The 14,365-nt window shown below is 46.0% G+C and overlaps 1 protein-coding gene across 2 annotated transcripts in view; it reads left to right on the forward strand.

The window, feature by feature from the left end:
• The first annotated feature begins 3,051 nt into the window (after positions 1-3,051).
• Positions 3,052-14,365, forward strand: part of LOC147008865 (protein bicaudal D homolog 2-like) — a 70,060-nt gene continuing 58,746 nt past the window's right edge. For both annotated transcript variants that reach the window (XM_085863891.1, XM_085863892.1), the window contains exon 1: positions 3,052-3,709. In XM_085863891.1, coding sequence (XP_085720017.1) covers positions 3,266-3,709 — 444 coding nt within the window. In that variant the 5' untranslated portion in view covers positions 3,052-3,265. The remainder of the gene's footprint in view (positions 3,710-14,365) is intronic.

Below are 14,365 nucleotides of genomic sequence, written 5' to 3' on the forward strand. Positions count from 1 at the left end.
TCATCACGATAGGATAGCCAAGAGACACGTACACTCCCTCTAAGCTGTATTCCTGGGTTTGAATGCCGACCCAGCTATAAACTGTCATCCCAGTGTTTCATAGGCAGGGTGAAAGCCTGGTGTTGGCTTAGTGGTTATGGTGGCGGCTTGGGATCATAGGGTCCTGAGTTCAAGCCCCGTTGGCCGCTGAATTAATATACACCAGGAGGTTGACTCAGCCTGTCTTCCTTCCGAGGTTGGCAAAATGAGTACCAGTGTACTGGTAAGGGGGACACTGCATCAGCGGCATAGTCGCGTCCCAACCAATGATGCAACCAGCAGCCATAGGCTGCACTCGATAGAGTGAGAGATAGAGATAGAGATAGAGATAGAGATAGATAGGCAGGGCGATTCATCAGTGGGTGTGGTTAAACTGGATGTCACATCTGCCAGAATCCCCACCTCCCACCGCTCCATCTCTCTGGATTGTGGTCGTCTCCGCATGTATTGGACAGTGGTTATCTCCGCACTGTAGTTATATTCGGAAGGTGGTTATCTCCATACATGTCTGGAATGGTGGTTATCTCCACACGTATCCAAACGGTAGTTATGTCCGGACGATGGTTGTCTCTGCACGTATCCAGACGGTGGTTATCTCTGCACGTATCCAGACGGTGGTTATCTCTGCACGTATCCAGACGGTGGTTATCTCTGCACATATCCAGACGGTGGTTATCTCTGCACGTATCCAGACGGTGGTTATCTCTGCACGTATCCAGACGGTGGTTATCTCTGCACGTATCCAGACGGTGGTTACCTCTGCACGTATCCAGACGGTGGTTATCTCTGCACGTATCCAGACGGTGGTTATCTCTGCACGTATCCAGACGGTGGTTATCTCTGCACGTATCCAGACGGTGGTTATCTCTGCACGTATCCAGACGGTGGTTATCTCTGCACGTATCCAGATGGTGGTTATCTCTGCACGTATCCAGATGGTGGTTATCTCTGCACGTATCCAGACGGTGGTTATCTCTGCACGTATCCAGACGGTAGTTATCTCTGCACGTATCAAGATGGTAGTTATCTCTGCACGTATCCAGACGGTGGTTATCTCTGCACGTATCCAGATTGTAGTTATCTCTGCACGTATCCAGACGGTGGTTATCTCTGCACGTATCCAGACGGTAGTTATCTCTGCACGTATCCAGACGGTGGTTATCTCTGCACGTATCCAGACGGTGGTTATCTCTGCACGTATCCAGATGGTGGTTATCTCTGCACGTATCCAGATGGTGGTTATCTCTGCACCTATCCAGATGGTGGTTATCTCTGCACCTATCCAGATGGTGGTTATCTCTGCACGTATCGAGACGGTGGTTATCTCTGCACGTATCCAGACGGTGGTTATCTCTGCACGTATCCAGACGGTGGTTATCTCTGCACGTATCCAGACGGTGGTTATCTCTGCACGTATCCAGATGGTAGTTATCTCTGCACCTATCCAGATGGTGGTTATCTCTGCACGTATCGAGACGGTGGTTATCTTTGCACGTATCCAGATGGTAGTTATCTCTGCACGTATCCAGATGGTGATTATCTCTGCACATATCCAGATGGTGGTTATCTCTGCACGTATCCAGATGGTGGTTATCTCTGCACGTATCCAGATGGTGGTTATCTCTGCACCTATCCAGATGGTGGTTATCTCTGCACGTATCGAGACGGTGGTTATCTTTCCACGTATCCAGATGGTAGTTATCTCTGCACGTATCCAGATGGTGATTATCTCTGCACGTATCCAGACGGTGGTTATGTCCAGACAGACCCTCCCCTCACAATGACTTACTTTGCCCTCCCATTCCTATCCCTTCCTCACCCCTCCACCTCTCCTGTCCCTCTATCTGTATAAATTTTAGAAAGAAAGAAAGAAAGAAAATAATGAATAAAGAATAATTAATTAATACTCATCCCTTATCACATGCCCTTCTGAATTCTTCACATATCCATATTTCCTGCTCTTCCCTCACACCAGGAGCCCTAAGAAATCATCCAACAAATATCTTTCTGTTCTTCTGATCTCGATCCACACAGAATAGTCTCCATCAATTTCATCCCGAAGGTCATGCCTTCTCTCGATACAATGCTGTCCCTTTACCCAGGTTGCCACACCTCCTCCCCTTTTCTCTTTCTGATCACACCTTTTTCTTGGATTTCTGTCCTCCAGTCGGATTGCTCACTAAACCACGTCTCACTTGCATCATCGATGTCATACCCCTCACCATCCTCCTACATCTTTCCATTCAAGCTCCTGGCATTCTTGTGCAACACCTTCAACCTTTCCCTTCCATAAACCACCACCAGCTACCCCAACCCTCCAATCACATCCTCAGTTTAAATTCTTAAAAAAAAAAAAAAAAATTCAATTTATTTCTCAAGAGCCACCACAAATCTCACCATCCCCCCCCCTTTCGTCCTCCATTTTATGAAGCACCCTGCCACGTCCCACCTAACCTCATACACACTCTGACCATAGGCATAGTGGGGGGGGGAAATCACTTTACATCCTAAATTCTGCAAATGTTTCCCAAAAAAAACTCACACCTCTTCTGAGATTCAGAAAAGTCCCTCTTCACATCGTCACCACAGTTCCACCACCACCACCAATGGGTCCCAGCCCACAACCCACCAGAATCATTCCGTCCATCAATGCCACATTTATCCACACAGCCTCCCCCCCATGAGGGCAGCTTGAAGACGTCAATGGAGAAAAGTTTCCAATTTTGATCAACTCGCCCGGCGGGACGAGGGCAGGTCGATTTGGAAACATTGGGACAGATTGGACGAACCGTTTCAATGCAACGCAGAGTGCAAGGTAATTTAGAGGCGTGGTTTTTTATATTTAGGGGCGTGGTTTATGAGAAATGTGACGTCACGCGAAATAGGCGGGGTTTATGACGGTTTTAGGGGCGGGGTTTATGACGGTTATGGGGGCGGGGTTTATGACGGTTTTGGGGGCGGAGTTTAAGACGGTTTTGGGGGCGGGGTTTATGACGGTTTGGGGGCGGGGTGTAGTTTGTCAGTTCGACGTTTGATGGGAGGGAGTATGTAGTGCAAACTCATGAGCGGGACATGAAAGCGGGTGCTCGGCCCTCCAGTCCCGCCTTGGTTCTCCTTCCTGTGGTCGTGCTCCGCAGGAGTCGTTAGCGAGGAACGTGCGGGACGAAGCGGAGAACACGGGTTCGAGTTGAACACGACCTTGGCGGCGCTACCACCGAGGCCGCCCATGGCTGAGGCGGAACGGGAGGGAGGACGGCGGGAAATGGCGGGACAAGCACGTTTGAACGCCGAGTGCCCGGAGCCTCGGCGGCAAATGAATGAGGAAGAGGTGAAGCACGAAATTGACGAGCCGATGGAGAACGGGACAGAAGAGCGCGCAAAGGAGACCGCGGCCTTCGGGGAGAGTTTTGCTGCCGATGAGCAAGAGGAGGACGCGGAGAGTGGGCCGACGTCCGAGGTGCGGGTGAGGAGGCGCAGCAGGAGGAGAAGCTGGTGGGAGAGCGAGCTGGAGCGCGTGACGCGGGAGTTAGCTCAGACCGAGAGGGAGAGGATCCAGGCTGCGGAGTACGGGCTCGTCGTGCTGGAGGAGAAGCAGATCCTGCAACATAACTATGAGGAGCTGGAGCACTCGTGCGACACCATGAGGAACGAGGTGGACATGCTCAAGGAGGTGAGTCACGTGTCCTCGTGAGCCACCACCACCGCTCTCTTTCCCTCCACTAATTGTCCCCCCATGGTCTTTTCGGTCATTAACCCCCATCATCGGGTGGTTTTATGTCTTTACCTGGTGAGGCTTTCAATGCATTGTACGCAGGACAAGGACATCATGATGGAGCAAGCATGTCTGGTGTCGAGGATGGGACAGCTGATAGGTCCATGATGAATTGTCTGGAGACCTTTTGATAATGGACACGAGGTTAATGAAACTCCCTATTGCCCCGGTTGGTTAGCTTAAAAGAATTGCTCTTCAATACCCTACAAGTTGTTTGAATCTGAAGTATACTATGGTGTTTGTCAACCATGGTAATGTATATATATATATATATATATATATATATATATATATATATATATATATATACAGTGGGGAGAACAAGTATTTGATACACTGCCGATTTTGCAGGTTTTCCCACTTACAAAGCACGTAGAGGTCTGTAATTTTTCTCATAGGTACACTTCAACTGTGAAAGACAGAATCTAAAACAAAAATCCTGAAAATGACATTGTATGATTTTTAAATAATTAATTTGCATTTTATTGCATGAAATAAGTAATTGATCACCGACTAACCAGTAAGAATTCCGGCTCTCACAGACCTGTTAGTTTTGTCTTTAAGAAGCCCTCCCATTCTCCACTCATTACCTGTATTAACTGCACCTGTTTGAACTCGTTATCTGCATAAAAGACAGCTGTCCACACTCAATCAATCAGACTCCAACCTCACCAAAATGGGCAAGACCAGAGAGCTGTCTAAGGACATCAGGGACAAAATTGTAGACTTGCACAAGGCTGGGATGGGCTACAGGACAATAGGCAAGCAGCTTGGTGAGAAGGCAACAACTGTTGGCGCAATTATTAGAAAATGGAAGAAGTTCAAGATAACATTCAATCTCCCTCGGTCTGGGGCTCCATGCAAGATCTCACCTCGTGGAGCCTCAATGATCATGAGAAAGGTGAGGGATCAGCTCAGAACTACATGGCAGGACCTGGTCAATGACCTGAAGAGAGCTGGGACCACAGTATCAAAGAAAACCAAAAGTAACACACTACGCCATCATGGATTAAAATCCTGCAGCGCACGCAAGGTCCCTCTGCTCAAGCCACCGCATGTCCAGGCCCGTCTGAAGTTTGCCAATGACCATCTGGATGATCCAGAGGAGGAATGGGAGAAGGTCATGTGGTCTGATGAAACCAAAATAGAACTTTTTGGTTTAAACTCCATTCGCCGTTTTGGAGGAAGAAGAAGGATGAGTACAACCCCAAGAACACCATCCCAACCGTGAAGCATGGAGGTGGAAACATCATTCTTTGGGGATGCTTTTCTGCAAAGGGGACAGGACGTCTGCACCGTATTGAGAGGAGGATGGATGGGGCCATGTATCACGAGATCTTGGCCAACAACCTCCTTCCCTCAACAAGAGCATTGAAGATGGGGCGTGGCTTGGTCTTCCAGCATGACAACGACCCGAAACACACAGCCAGGGCAACTAAGGAGTGGCTCCGTAAGAAGCATCTCAGGGTCCTGGAATGGCCGAGCCAGTCTCCAGACCTGAACCCAATGGAGAATCTTTGGAGGGAGCTGAAAGTGTGTGTTGCCCAGCGACAGCCCCGAAACCTGAAGGATCTGGAGAAGATCTGTATGGAGGAGTGGGCCAAAATCCCTGCTGCAGTCTATGCAAACCTGGTTAAGAACTACAGGAAACATCTGATCTCTGTAATTGCAAACAAAGGTTTCTGTACCAAATATTAAGTTCTGTTTTTCTGATGTATCAAATATTTACTTCATGCAATAAAATGTAAATTAATTATTTAAAAATCATACAATGTGATTTTCAGGATTTTTGTTTTAGATCCCGTCTTTAACAGTTGAAGTGTACCTATGATAAAAATTACAGACCTCTACGTGCTTTGTAAGTGGGAAAACCTGCAAAATAGGCAGTGTATCAAATACTTGTTCTCCCCACTGTACATACATATACAAGCCGGTAGGCAACATGGTTGGTCGCGACATAATTGCATACTAGTCATACAGTTTTTGACGGATCGGGCTGAAATTTTTTGACAAAGACATTGATTATAGTGCGCATAAAAGCCTGGAAGGCGATTTTTGATTTTCGAAAAAAAAATATTTATTAGGATTTTTCAAAAATTTCAAAGTCCCGTTGCTAGGCAACTGTAGTGTCCATAGCAACGGTGCTCAAAAGCATAGAACTAGATCCTGGTATGAACCTACCTGTCAAGTTTCATCGAAATCGGTTGACTCCTCTGGCCTCCAGAGCTGTCCATTACATACAAACAAACAGACAAACAAACATACATACAGACAGACGGAAAAAAGTGAAAATAAGGTACTCTAGCGACCACCCAACATATGTTGGTGGTTTCATTAAGAGTTTTTGAAACAAAATGGAGGAAACTTATTCATCATCGAGAAGTTTGTGATGGCGAGTCTTCATCCGGCAGGGGTGGTGCACTTACCTTTTGAGTTATGTAGTCCCTCGTTCGGGTCTTGACCCGACTTGCTACGTACTGTTGGACCGGTGCTTCGCAGGCAGTGTTGTTGCATCCTGATGTGTGCTGTCTCAGATGTACGGTAAGCCGGGTGTGCTGCCTGCTGGCATCAGTTAGTGTATGCTGAAGATCACACGATCTCTCACAAAGGGAAGGCGCATTATCGCCAAAACCTTGACAAAAATAATTTTTTTAAAAAGACAAATTCCTGCCCAAATCACCTTTCAGTTGAGCGTCGGGCCTGGGTAGCTGCTTCGTGAAAGTCTTAGGCCAAACACTTTGCCCGGTTGACCCCACAGGAGTGTGGGGATAACAGCGGTCCTTAACTAGGTAGTAGACCAAAAAAGAAAAGTTCATGTTGAGTGTGCACTAAAATGATCTTGCGGTATCGAGATCACACTGGCTTGTTCGCATTTTGCTCCCCGCCCGTCGTCGGGGTGGGAATCCATAATTTTTGATGGGGGTACCGGCACACAACGGCCTATTCTGTCGAAAGACATTGTTGGATCTTTAAATTCCACCGGATGAAAATGCTGGCAGATGGGACGCCCAGGTTAACGTCCCATCCGACAGACAATGTAACGCCCGGCCTGTGGAAAACAAGATTGACAAATTGCGTTTGGCTCAGGATTCTAACTCTGACAGGTAAAAGACGAGTACCCCACCTTTGTGCCAGTAGCAACACGGTGCTCGCTTCATGCTATTACCTTTGGGTCAACCCCACTCCCTCCTCCTCCCTTCCCCTCCCCCCCAACACATGCACATGGATATAAATCCCCTCAATACCATACTCACAACGCACCATCTCCTCGGCACTACCTCTTCAGCTGTCTCTCCTCCCACCACCACCCAGTACTTTTGCCAAATGATGAACCCAACAAGGCCACTATTTACCCTCAAACCTGTGAGAGGACTCACCTTTTTTGACAACACCCTGGTTCGACCTTTTTTGGACGTTGTTTGTAATGCAATTATAGCGTCTCTGCGATAGTGGTGGTTTTATTTTATTTTCTTCTTCTTCCTCCTCTTCTTCTTCTTCCGCCCTAAAGTCCAAAGCAAACTCGTGTGGCATCACGACGGGGGTAAACGATTCCAGAAACGTTGCGACACTTCGGCGTCTCCGGTGGGTGGCACGGTGCCGTTGGCAGCGTTTTTGACTCGAAAACAAAAGTTGCTTCATTCTGCAGATGAAGGAGAACGTCTTCGGTGGGATTTTATATCCAGGGCTGGGTTTGCCCATCAATCACAGCCAATGATCTTTTCACTCAACTCACAGCCCCCACCTGTCTGGCAACGACAGCCGCGAGGTTGCGGATGTGCAGAACCGTGTTATTAAGGCCTCCACATATCTAATCTGCCTTTGCTTTTTCTTTTTTTTTTTTTGGTAGGTTTTTTTTTTTGTATTCTTTCCTGACCTTTTTAATTCTGGGCCTTTTGGCTTTGCTCATGCAACAGTGAGATCATTCTGAGTTTAGTTTGAAACGCCCTACCCATCTCGACTCCTCCACCACAATCCAGTTGCTTGATTTCAGTCACATTTAAACCAGTTCTGTTTCAGCCAGGTGGCCTTCTTCAGTGGTGTGCTGACCACAGGTGTATCTGCTTGTAGTTTATGATGGATGGATTGCTGCTTCTTTTTTTTTAGATCCTCGTGGAGGATCTCTAAGTCTTACTCGCGTTGTTGTTCTTCATCTTCTTGTGGACTTTTTTGTTTCACAGCCTACAGTTTTCATCGAAACTTCCTGAAACTTGGCGCATATATGTAAAAACACCCTGCGCAGACATTAACCATCTCCGATTTTGAAAATTCATCCTCGAAAAAAAGTTATGATGTCAAAATATCTCCGCTAATTGAAATCGCCTACAAAATTATCTCCGAAACTAGGCAAGCTTTTTGAATTCTGTTTGCGGGAATCGAACAGGGCATTAGCAGAGCTGAATAACCGCAGATATGATACATCACTATGACGTCATATCAACTTTTATGACGTCATTCCTATTTTTTGTTTCACAACCCAGAATTTTCATCGGATCTTCGTGAAACTTGCCATGTATATGCAGAAAGCCCACGCACAGGCAGTAACCATCTCCGATTTTGGAAATTCTTCCGAGAAAAAAAAGTTGACGTCATAATATCGCGCTAATGGAAATCGCCGATACAATTATCTCCAAAATTAGGCAAGCTGTTTGAATTCTGTTTGCGGGAATCAAGCCGGGCATTAGCACAGATAATTAATTTATCGCAAACTTGATGCATCACAATGACCTCATATTCGTTTTTATGACGTCATTAAGAGGACGAGGATCTTAGCTCATTTGAGCTTGTTTTGTCGAACTGTGCCCCGTCTGTTGGCGTCTTCTCATGGATGCTAAATATCCCACCATGTCTTCCATGAAGAGTGGGAGAGTTATTGCCGGCACCCTGAACAAATCAGAAATTCCTGCCCAGAGTACGAGTAGCAAGTGGTCCGCTCTTCCTGGAGGTTCCATGACTGCTTGCCATGTGAGTGTGGTTACTGTCCAGGTATCGGCGGCTTCTGCACGAAAAACATTCACCAGGTAGTTTGCACGTTTTGTGTGAACGGTCTTCTTCGGTTAGAATGCAACTCAAAGCCATTCGATTTGAAAACTCTGGTGTTAAACGTTATCTCATTATGTGTCCTCATTTGACATGCGAGGTGGTGGTGGTGGTGGTGGTGGTGGTGGTGGTGTTGGTTGGACAATGTGTGTGTCATGTTAACTCGTACATAGCCATTATTTTATTTATATACATACATATATAGATATGTGATCTCAGGCTCCTGGAGGAGCTCAGTATGTTATAATCGACTTTTGGGATTTTTTTTGTTTTTGGAGGAGGGGAGGGGATGATCGACACTTTTAGGGTGAATAACTCTCCAAACAGTTCAAAGTAATCATTTGTTTAACTTTCGATACTGTAAGTGAAGATTGCTCGTAGACCGTTCCACTCGAAGATGAGTTGAGGTTTTCATGCACATGGTCTGCCAGGTCCAAGTTGAGGGTCATTCATAGGTGGAACGTCTGGCTTTTTGCTTTTAGTCTGAGGTCTTTACTTTGCAGAATGAGGAACTATTCTTACTTGTCAAGGCTGGTGTTGATCTGCGCCGGCAGACAGATAGAACGACGGATGAAACCGATGGAAGGTTGGTCGAGGTATGCGAATCGCCGTGGGAAGGAAGCGAGGAAAAGCTGATGTTCCGGGCATTAAACCGTCCTTCGGCAAAGCAAAAGAGGGTCCACCATAAGTGCTCTTTCTCTCCGACAAAGGGTTAATGCCCGGAACGTCAGCTTCTTGCTTCCCATGGTGGTTTAGCTAACCTCAATCAACATTCTGTTCATTTCATCCATTGCATCTCCTTCCTGGTTGCTGCACGTATTCATTTATATAATTCTGTGTTAAACGATGAGTTATCCAATGGCAATCCCTCGTGAAATTCGAAAATTTGATCTTGACGGAAAGAGAGGACACAACATTACGAGCTTGTATCATATCATCTATTGCCGACGTATCATTTGTTGTCATGACGATGGCTTGACCCGTTGCCATCATTGATCGTGTGATGCGCAACGTGCTGATCTATTAATTGGCCGTCCCCGTGCAAGTACTGTACTTAACATGACGTGAATGCCATTGCCACGTTTTATCCGTTCGACCGTTTGAAAAGCCTCCAAACGATATCCGTATTTAACACGAGCGAGCTTATCGGGATGAGTAAAACGGGCACACACTTGGATCTTTTGGATCCTCCTGATGCTGTGTTGTACTTGTACAAGCAAACCCAGAAACGTGAAAAGGACCTTTGACCCATCACACCTGTGACTGATTTTTTCGCTCCGCTGCACGAGTTTACGACCGATGCTTTATCTGTTTATTTTAAACCTCAATTTAAGATCTCCAGCAGCTGACTCGAACCAAAAGTTTTTTTACATTGGGTATGTACCTGCCCGTGTGACTTTTGAGTGCATTGTCTGTCACGTTCGTGGCTTCGTGTTCTCGCATGTACACGTCATGCTCTGCTCTGTCACCAATTCACGCATGTCCGGTGCTCTGGGCTGGCTGCCTGCGGATGGTTTGTAGAAATATTTGACTTCGTCCTCATGTTCAGGCCCGAGCGGGCATATCTGACAACTTCAACGTTTAATATTTAGTCGCGCGTTTGTTTAAAATTGCATCGACGTGTGATATTTCTGAAGTGCCTGTTTCTTTGCGTGTGTGTGAAACCTTTTATTTATTTTAAAAGACTTAAAACTTTTTTTTTTCCACTGTTCTCATCCTTTATCATTTATATTCTCACTGAACTCTTCTCAGCAGGTTCACCTCCACTCATTTCCACATTCACCCCGTTTGTCAGCGTTTCCAGCCTGCTCACATGTCCTCGGTGTACTTATCGGCCTCCATTGGCTTGTCCTCTCCTCTATCCTGACGTAAGCTCGACTCTGCCTGCCTGTCGGTTCCTTGCCCAATTACCCGTCCTTTTCTGCCCAATAATGTGTCAGACTCGAACCCTTTTGTCATTCAGCTCTTTTTTTGTGCCTTATTCTCTCTATTGAAATTGAATGACATTCCAATAAAATTTGTCTGATTCCAAACGACTCGACTTGCAAGTGTACTGATAAGCTATTTCTTTCCTTAACATCCAAATTATTCATAAATAGTCAAAAGTTATGGTCATAACAATTCGTGTACAGAATATCAAAATCCGTACTACACTACCGGTCGAGAGTTTTAGAAAACCCCCATTTTTCCAGTTTTTTTTTTACTGAAATTTAAGCAGTTTAATGTTTCAATGTACTCTGAAATTAAAGCATAGAACAAATATACAATTACAGATGAAAAAGAAATCATGGAATCCTTTTGTTGAACAAAATTTAATCTAAATTTTTGACTCATCAAAGTAGCCACCTTTTGCAGATGAAACAGCTGAACATACTCGTGGCATTCTTTCTCTAATGGAAATCAAATATTGTTCGGAAAGTTCTTCCCAACACTCTTGCAGAAGTTCCCACAAATGTGTTGCACTTGTAGGTTGCTTTGCTTTCACCCTTCTGTCCAGTTTATCCCAAATCAGCTCGATGGGGTTTAAGTCTGGAGACTGTGCTGGCCATTCCATGATTTGAAGCCTACCGTCTTGTTCTTTTCTTTTAAGGTAGTTCTGACATAGCCTGGAGGTATGTGTTGGGTCGTTATCTTGCTGTAGAATGAACCCCTGACCAATGAGTTGTAGACCAGAGGGTATTGCATGGCACTGCAAAATGCTGTAGTAGTCCTTTTGGTTCAGGGTGCCAGTCACTCTGTGCAAGTCGCCGACTCTGGATCCAGCAAAAGAGCCCCAGATCATCACGCTCCCTCCTCCATGTTTGACAGTTGGTGTCACACACTGAGGAACCATCCTTTCGCCGACTCGACGGCATACAAAAACCCTGTGTGATGAACCGAAGATTTCAAATTTTGATTCATCGGTCCATAAGACCTTCTTCCAGCTTTCAGTAGTCCACTGGTGGTGCTTCATGGCCAAGGCAAGCCTCTTTTTGCTTTCTTACTGCCACTCGACCTGTCAAACCTGTAGCTCAAAGTCTTCTTTTCACTGTTGAAACTGAGACTTCCTTACTTCAATCAGTGTTGAGCTGTGGTTGAAGCTGCTGTCCTGTAAGCCACCTATCACGCAAGATGTTGACTCTCAGAAACTTGTCTTCAGATTGTGTTGTGGCTTTGAGTCTGCTAGACCTCTTCCTGTCAGAGTTTCCTCCAGTTTCCAAGTGCCTTTTGATGGTGTAAGAAACTGCACTCACTGACACCTTGGCTTTTTTGTAATTTCTCTCAAGGAAAGACCTACACTTTTAAGGGTTATAATTGTCTGTCTATCTTCCTTTGTTAATTGTCTTTTTCTCGCCATTCTGATAGCGATACAGTAATCCACCGTTTCTCATGGGGGTTACGTTCCAAACCTCCCTGCGCTAAGTGAAAATCCGCGATGAATGGACACCTCCCCAAAAAATCGACTCGTCTGGTCTGGTCGGTTTGGGAGTGATCGGATTTGAGGTGCCTGAGATCGACTCGTCTGGTCTGGTCGGTTTGGCAGTGATTGGGTTTGAGGTGCCGGAGATCGACTCGTCTGGTCTGGTCGGTTTGGCAGTGATTGGGTTTGAGGTGCCGGAGATCGACTCGTCTGGTCTGGTCGGTTTGGCAGTGATTGGGTTTGAGGTGCTGGAGATCGACTCGTCTGGTCTGGTCGGTTTGGCAGTGATTGGGTTTGAGGTGCCGGAGATCGACTCGTCTGGTCTGGTCGGTTTGGCAGTGATTGGGTTTGAGGTGCCGGAGATCGACTCGTCTGGTCTGGTCGGTTTTGAGGTGCTGGGTACGAGCAGTGCTCGTCCAACCGCGGCAAACCTTTTTCCTTCCCGAAGCATATCGAGCACCTTAACCTTCTCCTGGAGCGTCAGGACCTTCCTCTGGCGCTTCGGTTCCTTGCCAGAAGCCTCAGAAGGTGCAGGGCGTTTGGGTGGCCTCGTGGGGCTTGGAGAAAAAAACGTAGAAAATATTCGAAGTTCACAAGCGAAACTTTGTCTCGTGCGTTGTGTGACTGGTCAAGCACCACGCGTTATAATTTATTGCTTAAATAATTTACATTTTATATATTATCACCGCGATGTACCGGGGGAATCCGCAGAAAAATTTAGTTACGTTCCAAGGGAAAACCCGCGTTGAACCGGGGGCGCGATGGGTGAACCGCGATGAAGCGGGGGTTAACTGTATACCATTTCCTGCAGTGCAATATTGTGCAAATAATGCTTCAGAGGGTGTAGCAACACAGTCTGTTCCAACACTGCTTTTATGCAGACAGAGGGTTTGTAACTAATCAACAAAAGTTGGGACACCTGTAGGAATTGTTTGCATCAACTTTCAAGGCTTAATTTACTTCCATTGCTGCTGGACAGCTGCAGTTGCTCACCCATTACTTGTTCCCTGAAAAGGGCCTTTTTTAACAACTCTGAAATTAACATTATTTTTCAGTTTTTGGTAACGTAAACTTTTTACAACGCGGCGACATCGCGGTGTTATATAATTGGCTATTCTGTCCTGTGTCTTCTGTCACACTTATTGTTGGGTGTATTGTGGGCGGAGATTGCCGGGTGTATTGTGGGCGGAGATTGCCGGGTGTATTGTGGGCGGAGATTGCCGGGTGTATTGTGGGCGGAGATTGCCGGGTGAATTGTGGGCGGGGTTAATGCGGAAGAGCGACGTTTTTTGTGCTGAATCGTTTTCTGTGTGACGCCAGAAGTTGATTTTCTGAGCAGGAAGTGATAATCTTCCTGTTCCGTTAGTTGTTGATGCGCAGCGTTGTAACTCTTGTTCTTCATTGTTTTTGGGGGTTTTATTTTTTTTGCACGTACGTTTTTCTGAGTTTTTTTATAGCTTTTTTTTGCACGTACCTTTTTTATAGCGCGGCGACATCGCGCTGTTATATAATTACAGCGCGGCGACATCGCGCTGTTATATAATTGTCTATTCTGTCCTGTGTCTTCTGTCACACTCATGGCCACGTACGTCCCTTTGATCTGAGGGCTATAAATAGAAATTTGTCCATCATGCATGCTAATTAACTGTGTCTACATTTAAATTTTATAACTGCAAAATTGTTTCATCATTCTTAACCTAGACTTTTACTGCCCCCAGCGCGCGATATCGAAGTATTCGCTTCTTGTTTTTTTTTAACTTCTAGCAGTTTACCGCTTAGCTTTGTACCATTTCAGGTTATTCACTGGACTTGAACTGCTTAAATTTCAGTAAAAACTGGAAAAATGCGGGTGTTCTAAAACTCCTGACCGGTGGTGTACTTCTTTAAAGGCCTCAGCTATTGGGAACAGTTTTGGCCCAGGTGTTTCTGAAACTGTCTGGTCAGTCCTGACATTCACCTGGCAATTGATTTGTGTATTTGGTGAGGGTGCTAGTGTCAACTCACCTACTCTTCGTGAAAGTCACCGTGGGATATTTTATGTCCAACAACAATCGGTGCTTGCAGGTGGTTCCTCTGGCTTAACGTCGTCGCAAATGATGCAACACCTGCCTGCGAAA

This window comes from Eptatretus burgeri, chromosome 18 (genome assembly GCF_056783735.1).
Source record: "Eptatretus burgeri isolate ZD-2024b chromosome 18, Ebu_testis_v1, whole genome shotgun sequence".
NCBI classification, from domain to species: domain Eukaryota; kingdom Metazoa; phylum Chordata; class Myxini; order Myxiniformes; family Myxinidae; genus Eptatretus; species Eptatretus burgeri.